The following is an 8921-nucleotide window of genomic DNA, read 5'->3' as shown; positions in this document are numbered from 1 at the left end:
GTTTACACTTGCACAGTTTTCTTGTTTTATGCTCAATTGGGAGCACAGATTGACTATGAGCTATGAATCTTAGACTTGATCCCGATCTGATTACACCCTTGTTGAAAACCAGACATACACATGTTGCGCGCCGATTTATTGTTATCTATGTATTGTATTAAACTTGATTTCTCACCAACACGCAAGTGTTTGACGTTTATTTTAACACATGTTCAGGTTTGCTGTAGCTACATTTGGAGCTTGTGGACGCGTAGGACGTTTTTACTTTTGGACCTAGATTAAAATGTATCAAGACAAGTTATTATTTTTCGAATATTTTGCCTTATAATATAATGAATTATGTTGCTTTATGTTATCTTGTGTATACCTTGCGCGTGCGCAAATGAATGTATTTATTAAATATTGACACCCAAATAGTGTCACGAGTAATGAAACAATATGTGGCGCCCCGATGTATAATCCTCCTTTGGTCGGGGTGTTACAACTGGATCCGCAGGACCAACCATGCTCAGAGACGTAACGTCCTTACGCGCAGTACGCAAGCTGTTCCCGCAGGAAATGCCTCCCAATGGTGAAGGACTCTGCCTGTTCCCGCAGTTGCGGATACAAGCCATCAGGGAAGGCCACCCGCGCAGCAAGGCTACACGCACAAGGCACTTAGCTCTCACTCAGTGTCACCTGAAGGAATGAGCAAAGCCGGGAACAATCCCGCACAAGGGCGGGAGGGGGAATACTCCCGCCCAAATAAGCCAGTCCGTACGATACGGGAAGATCTTCTGTACTGTACCTGACGAGGTATGGGCAAAAGATCTGACTAAAGGTACGACAGCTTATTGACAACAGTATGGCGAGCAGCATGCTCCTGTACTGTATGTCACTATTAGCCGCTGCCTACTCACCAACTCCTGTCATACCACGTGCATAGCCGGCAGTTGGTGGAAAAGGAATAGTACACAGTAGGCCTGGTCACTATCAGCCGCTGCCTACCCACCAACTACCAGCAGGGCACGTGCGTAGGCCACAGTTGGTAGAACAGGAATACTATTCAGCAGGCCACACCTCCTTGGAAACCTACCTTCGGCTATAAATACCACAAATGGTATGACCATCAGATCTTATCATCATATCATCATATTATACCTGATATCTGCTCTAGCAATCTCTTAATATATACATTTATATTTAAAGAGCAATCTAGTCTGATTCTCACGCCGGAGGGTGGTCACAAGGAGGAACCCCCTCTTCTCAGTGACAAGCTCACGGTGTCTGTTTTGCAGGTTATCAGAAGAACCATCTTTGCTGGGTCTAACCCCGCGTGGGAAACATCTATCTAACCCCCAGGTTACCCGTAATCTGCCCGGGGTCTGGATAGTGTTTCTTCACCCACCGAATTATATTTGACGATGGTTAATACTTTCGGTAACCACCATTACTGTTAGATTAACTGGTGTTTATTTACATGCTATAATTTAGATTTTATGTGAGTTTGAAATATGTCTTTAATTGTGTTTCAGATAAGTCTTTTGATGTCTATCATAGTGGTGTATTTAGTCTACATTTGTGTTCGGTTTACAGTTTCGATATGTGGCTATGGTTTGAGATTGATTCAAGTGTTTGTGTTATATATATATATATATAATGACAAAATATCAACAATTACCTATCAACAATAACAAAATATCAAATGACATTAGGGTTGTTAGCATGACCTATCAACAATTACAAAATATCAAATGACATTGCAACAGTCAATATAATAATAAATATATAAATAAATAAATAAAAACACTTTTGAGTAAATATAATTTATAGTTTTATAAGCACAAATTAAAAAAAGGATTATATATAATACTGTTACCATTGACAACAAGACATTTAAATCTTTCTTTACACCTAGCTAGGTTGTTACAAGAAAGTGATAACTGTGCATGATTAACATCATATACACGTACATATATAACATATGTATATAAGGTCATCATTGTGATTTTAAAGACTCTACTTGTGACTTCCCTTGAGGACCTCGAGTCCGTATAAAAAGTCTGTATTCGTCGAAAGTCATAGCCGGGTATAGAGCCGGTGTCTCCGGTGTTACCAACTCAGGCGCCGGATGAATGAGCAAATCGCTCCTCGGGTTATAGAAATACGCCAGCGACACTCGCTCCTTGTCTGGATTCGCTATCACCCTGTGTTCTACACTCTTGTAGATAGCGTTGCTTATAACCTTTAAAAAACAAAAACAAAAACAAAAACAAAAATTAATACAAGATATAGGCCAAATTGTCCAAAGAGACATACTATACATGTGCTACATATATCTACCGAATTTATAACATGTGCATTTAATGTTTTGTTTTTGTCACTTGGCAATCTGCCTTTTATTGGACCATCTGAAAGAAGAATCTCGTGGCAACTTAAGCACCGAATCATCAATGGTTGGTCCGTATTTGGCGCAGAATGAAATTGACATAGATCCGAATAAGCTTCAATTGTTTTTTATGGTTTAAAAAAATACGGTGCGCACATATAATGTATATGTGTGAACCCTTGGGTGGACAAAATTAAATTGCACTAATTTTGACGTTATTTTACTAATCTCGTGAAAATAACGTTAAAGTGGCGGAAGGTTAATCAAGCATCATGCGGTGGCGTTGATAGCCGAAAGACAACGGTTTATGCGCCAATCAGCCGGTGTCCCGATGATTGTGTGTTATGTGTCTTATGTCCAAGGCTTGATGCAAAACTACTATCGAGCCGGAGGTCTCACCGGAAGCAGCCTCTCTATTCCTATGGGGTTGAGGTAAGGCTGTCTACATCTTACCCTTCTCAGACCCTACATAGCTTTGCTATTGGTGGGATATACTAAGTATGATGATGATGATGTTTTTATGGTTTAAGAAAAAAAAAACACTTTATAAAGAGAAAACTCGAGCATGAACTTCCTGACGATGTACTGATACAGATCGCCAGGCAGAGCGCACTGGCACTCGCCAGCAGTACTCTTGTCATCGGCTGTAGATTCGAGATTATGAGAAGACATCTTACAGTAGAAAGAAGAAAACGATTTCAAGAGAATGCTTGCCTGAAAAGGTGAGTATTCGCCGGAAATCGTTTAGAAGAAGAAGAGAAAAGTGAAAAGTGTGAATTACAAAGAACCCTCTCCCCCTTTATATACTAATCGCAATTAATGCGATGAATTTAATGCGGAGGAGAGAGAAATCGAAGGTGCAGTGAAACTATGACACGTGGCAAAAAGCAAGCTGGCAACAGCTGTTGAAAGGACGCGTACCATTAATTTCGCGGCCACGCGCCCGAAAAATCGCGCCCACGCGCCTGAAAAAGCGTCTGGAATGACCATGTACTGTCACGTCACCATAACTTCCTGCACGTCCTGACACAGTCAGAAGAAACCGTCGCACGACGTTTCAGACGTTTGGACTGTTCTTATCCTTTCACCAACTCTTCGAATTTCAAAATTCAAAAAGATTCAAAGTAAGCGGGAAAATACCCCTTACCTTGGCAACCAAGTAACCGTAAGACGGATGCGGGTACAGTGTTAAGGCAAAACCCTTCACATACCTAGCACCCGCAGGGAATTGAAGCCAAGAATAACTTGGCAACCAAGTAACCGTAAGACAGATGCGGGTACATTGTTAAGGCAAAACCCTTCACATACCTAGCACCCGCAGGGAATTGAAGCCAAGAATACCTCGGCAACCAAGTAACTATAAGACGGGTGCGGGTACAGTGTTAAGGCAAAGCCCTTCACATACCTAGCACCCACAGGGAATGGACGCCAGGAATACCTTGGAAGTAAAGTAACCGTAAGACGAGCGCGGGTACAGTGAAGGCAAAACCCTTCACATACCTAGCGCTCCGCTGGGAATTGAAACCAAGAAGGATCTTCTGGGCAATGCTTGCGGAAACGAAACTAACATCCCCGCATAGCGGGAACGTCGAGAACTACATTGTTCGAAGCTCCAGGATGGAATTGGTGGTTTTAACATAATTGATCACTATGTTCAAAACTACCAAAACCCCATGGAGAATCCACACAAGTGGGACTCAACGCTCCTGACTTGCGAGGAGGTTACAGACCTACCCGCATCATACCCAAAGATCAAGCAGGAAAGTCGGGAATTTCTGCAAGTGACAAGGACTTCCGCGGGGAGAATCCCTATGGAAAACCTTAAAAAACCCTTTTCAAAACCCTTTGCTTAAGTCCAAAAGTTCACCTCACTTTATTAAACACTCATGAGAAGAACATTGGACTGGGGGGACTTGAAGAGGTAGGTCCCAGCAGAGCCCAGTTGGACCCGCAAGACTCACCTTGAAAAGGGACGTCTGCGCAGAAACTAACTGGATCCGCAGGACCAACCATGCTCAGAGACGTAACGTCCTTACGCGCAGTACGCAAGCTGTTCCCGCAGGAAATGCCTCCCAATGGTGAAGGACTCTGCCTGTTCCAGCAGTTGCGGATACAAGCCATCAGGGAAGGCCACCCGCGCAGCAAGGCTACACGCACAAGGCACTTAGCTCTCACTCAGTGTCACCTGAAGGAATGAGCAAAGCCGGGAACAATCCCGCACAAGGGCGGGAGGGGGAATACTCCCGCCCAAATAAGCCAGTCCGTACGATACGGGAAGATCTTCTGTACTGTACCTGACGAGGTATGGGCAAAAGATCTGACTAAAGGTACGACAGCTTATTGACAACAGTATGGCGAGCAGCATGCTCCTGTACTGTATGTCACTATTAGCCGCTGCCTACTCACCAACTCCTGTCATACCACGTGCATAGCCGGCAGTTGGTGGAAAAGGAATAGTACACAGTAGGCCTGGTCACTATCAGCCGCTGCCTACCCACCAACTACCAGCAGGGCACGTGCGTAGGCCACAGTTGGTAGAACAGGAATACTATTCAGCAGGCCACACCTCCTTGGAAACCTACCTTCGGCTATAAATACCACAAATGGTATGACCATCATATCTTATCATCATATCATCATATTATACCTGATATCTGCTCTAGCAATCTCTTAATATACATTTATATTTAAAGAGCAATCTAGTCTGATTCTCACGCCGGAGGGTGGTCACAAGGAGGAACCCCCCCTTCTCAGTGACAAGCTCACGGTGTCTGTTTTGCAGGTTATCAGAAGAACCATCTTTGCTGGGTCTAACCCCGCGTGAGAAACATCTATCTAACCCCCATGTTACCCGTAATCTGCCCGGGGTCTGGATAGTATTTCTTCACCCACCGAATTATATTTGACGATGGTTAATACTTTCGGTAACCACCATTACTGTTAGATTAACTGGTGTTTATTTACATGCTATAATTTAGATTTTATGTGAGTTTGAAATATGTCTTTAATTGTGTTTCAGATAAGTCTTTTGATGTCTATCATAGTGGTGTATTTAGTCTACATTTGTGTTCGGTTTACAGTTTCGATATGTGGCTATGGTTTGAGATTGATTCAAGTGTTTGTGTTATATATATATATATATATATAATGACAAAATATCAACAATTACCTATCAACAATAACAAAATATCAAATGACATTAGGGTTGTTAGCATGACCTATCAACAATTACAAAATATCAAATGACATTGCAACAGTCAATATAATAATAAATATATAAATAAATAAATAAAAACACTTTTGAGTAAATATAATTTATAGTTTTATAAGCACAAATTAAAAAAAGGATTATATATAATACTGTTACCATTGACAACAAGACATTTAAATCTTTCTTTACACCTAGCTAGGTTGTTACAAGAAAGTGATAACTGTGCATGATTAACATCATATACACGTACATATATAACATATGTATATAAGGTCATCATTGTGATTTTAAAGACTCTACTTGTGACTTCCCTTGAGGACCTCGAGTCCGTATAAAAAGTCTGTATTCGTCGAAAGTCATAGCCGGGTATAGAGCCGGTGTCTCCTGTGTTACCAACTCAGGCGCCGGATGAATGAGCAAATCGCTCCTCGGGTTATAGAAATACGCCAGCGACACTCGCTCCTTGTCTGGATTCACTATCACCCTGTGTTCTACACTCTTGTAGATAGCGTTGCTTATAACCTTTAAAAAACAAAAACAAAAACAAAAACAAAAATTAATACAAGATATAGGCCAAATTGTCCAAAGAGACATACTATACATGTGCTACATATATCAACCGAATTTATAACATGTGCATTTAATGTTTTGTTTTTGTCACTTGGCAATCTGCCTTTTATTGGACCATCAGAAAGAAGAATCTCGTGGCAACTTAAGCACCGAATCATCAATGGTTGGTCCGTATTTGGCGCAGAATGAAATTGACATAGATCCGAATAAGCTTCAATTGTTTTTTATGGTTTAAAAAAATACGGTGCACACATATAATGTATATGTGTGAACCCTTGGGTGGACAAAATTAAATTGCACTAATTTTGACGTTATTTTACTAATCTCGTGAAAATAACGTTAAAGTGGCGGAAGGTTAATCAAGCATCATGTGGTGGCGTTGATAGCCGAAAGACAACGGTTTATGCGCCAATCAGCCGGTGTCCCGATGATTGTGTGTTATGTGTCTTATGTCCAAGGCTTGATGCAAAACTACTATCGAGCCGGAGGTCTCACCGGAAGCAGCCTCTCTATTCCTATGGGGTTGAGGTAAGGCTGTCTACATCTTACCCTTCTCAGACCCTACATAGCTTTGCTATTGGTGGGATATACTAAGTATGATGATGATGATGTTTTTATGGTTTAAGAAAAAAAAAACACTTTATAAAGAGAAAAGATATTGAATTTTAATAATATCTACTTTCACCTATTTGTCAGGATTAATCCTAACTTTGAATATTTTTACAGACAGTCATAACTTTGAACTCACACACACGTATATGTCTCCAGCGATCCCACACTAATAGAAAGCTAATTCCAGATAAGCAACCACTAAATTTTGCATACGAAGACACTTTTGAGTTTTGACTCATAAGTAGCCAGATAAGCAAGCTCATGTTATAGCTTTCATTTAGTGTAGGATCGTGAAGGAAAATAGGTTTAAAGTCGGAATTGTTTGTAAACATTTCCTTGAGTTGGGATTAATCCTGATCAATAGATGAAAGTTGAAATTATTAAAATCCAATTAAGTAAAAAGTAACATATATTTTGTTTTTTCTTTTGGAAAAAGAAATAGATATATACCTGAAGTTGATCCCCAATATTAACGATAATTGCGTGATGAGCAGGTTTAACTGTAATCCATTGGTCATCTCGTCTGACTTGAAGCCCGCTAACGTTTTCATCGGGGAGGAGAAAGGTGATGCCACCAGGATCGGAATGCGACGAAAGACCTAGTGTTAAGTCAGGTTGTGGACACTTAGGATAAAAGTTAACTCTCAAACAAGCCCCAATATCATCTCCACCAAACTTGTTTTGTAGATAGTCTTCTTTATATCCCAAATTTATAGAAAATGCTTCTAGCAAATCCTTACCCAAGCGTACTATTTCCTTGGAGTATTCTTCCACAATTTCCCTACATTAAAAAACATATTTTTTTAACTTTGAGATTCAAATAATTATTTAACAAAATCTATCATGCAAGCAACTACTATGTAAAATAATCAAGAAAGCCGAGTATTTAGGAAGACAAATCATACAATTAAGGTATCTTCTTAATTAAAAATTTATAATGTTTAGTTTTTTATACGTTTTACTTTCATTTCTTATTTGACGGCGACCTTGTTGCAACTGATAAGATTGTTGTATTGTGACCTTGAGGTCATATAAGTTGTAAGAAAGATAATGATTACTATACAGGGTGTAGGGTAAGTTTGCGTACGTCAGATTACTACGAAACGCTTACCTCAAAGAAGCTGGTTTCTCAGGCCATTTTTTGTGATCCTTTAGTGAACAAGGAAGATAATGAAGAAAATAATAATCACTCCAATCAAGTATAGCACCCTTTTGAAGCCCTAATCTGCTTCCATAGCCTTCATATGTTTTCGGTGAATTCGCATACTTTTGCTTCACTTCCATCGACTGATGAAAGAACTCCCTCCAAATCTCTCTTGCCCCATCAACCAACTCATCACTCAACCCATGATTGATCACTTGGAAGAACCCCCACTCTCGGCACGCGACCGAGATTTCATTTAATATGGTATCACGGGCGGTTTGATCACCGGTCTTGAGACCTGCTAGGTCAATAAGCGGTATGTTTATGTCTTGAGGAATTGAGTTAAGCGATGGGCGGTCTGGTGGCGGTTTGATGTATCTGTCTGGAATTATTGGTTTGCCGCTTTCGGACAACGACTGGACTCGGACTATTGGCTCGGGCCAGTCACTAGGGCAACCCATGGTTGGTGAGATAGCTAGTGTGATAAGGTTATGAGTGGTGGTGCAAACTGGAAAGATGGAATGTGGTTTTAAAGGGGTGAAGTGAAAATGACTTAAAGGAAAACGTGCAAATATATGGAATCGAACTAGTGTGTGTGTGTGTTTTGATGTGTTAAAAGTTAAAACGTGTCATGTAGTTAAGTATGAACTCAAGTATTGCTATTTATCTGATTGAAAACGTTACTATGAAATGCAAATTCATAAGTTATAAGTCAAAAAAAAAATCAACTTTAATTGTGATAAAATTCAACTTGAATCATCTAAATTGTGACAGGCCATTGATTATGAAGAAATATGAATCACGTTAATTTCTTCAGACCTATGATATAGATTGTTTGTATTTGAGGTAATATGATTGTAAATTTGTAATTAACAGGAATCTAAAATATGTGTAAAATTACAAAAGAGGAATATAAAAAATAAGTTGACTACGTAAAATGGATATGCAAATTTTCAAATATAAAAATAAAAGAAATGGATAAATATGAAAATTTTAAGTTTTAAAAAATCAAGGAC

At 39.8% G+C, this 8921-nt stretch overlaps 1 protein-coding gene across 2 annotated transcripts; it reads right to left on the bottom strand.

Annotated features, from left to right (window-relative positions):
• Nucleotides 1-1854: 1854 nt before the first annotated feature.
• Nucleotides 1855-8516, bottom strand: LOC143531677 (jasmonate-induced oxygenase 2-like). Of its 2 annotated transcripts, none has more exons than XM_077026922.1 (3): nt 7873-8516; nt 7212-7542; nt 1855-2224 (listed from the first exon to the last, which is right to left on the bottom strand). In XM_077026922.1, the coding sequence occupies exons 1-3, from the start codon at nt 8364-8366 to the stop codon at nt 1979-1981; spliced, it is 1071 nt and encodes a 356-aa protein (XP_076883037.1). In that variant the 5' UTR covers nt 8367-8516; the 3' UTR covers nt 1855-1978. The 2 variants fall into 2 exon arrangements, with proteins under 2 accessions (XP_076883037.1, XP_076883036.1); XM_077026921.1 differs by lacking the exon at nt 1855-2224 and adding an exon at nt 5759-6101 and having other exon boundaries at nt 7873-8504.
• Nucleotides 8517-8921: the final 405 nt, after the last annotated feature.

This window comes from Bidens hawaiensis, unplaced genomic scaffold, assembly GCF_021521415.1.
Source record: "Bidens hawaiensis isolate Kalapana, Puna unplaced genomic scaffold, B.hawaiensis_p1.1 tig00009196_1, whole genome shotgun sequence".
In the NCBI taxonomy this organism is placed as follows: domain Eukaryota; kingdom Viridiplantae; phylum Streptophyta; class Magnoliopsida; order Asterales; family Asteraceae; genus Bidens; species Bidens hawaiensis.
The sequence above is the reverse complement of the archived record's forward strand: the minus strand, read 5'-3'. Positions and strand labels throughout refer to the sequence as shown.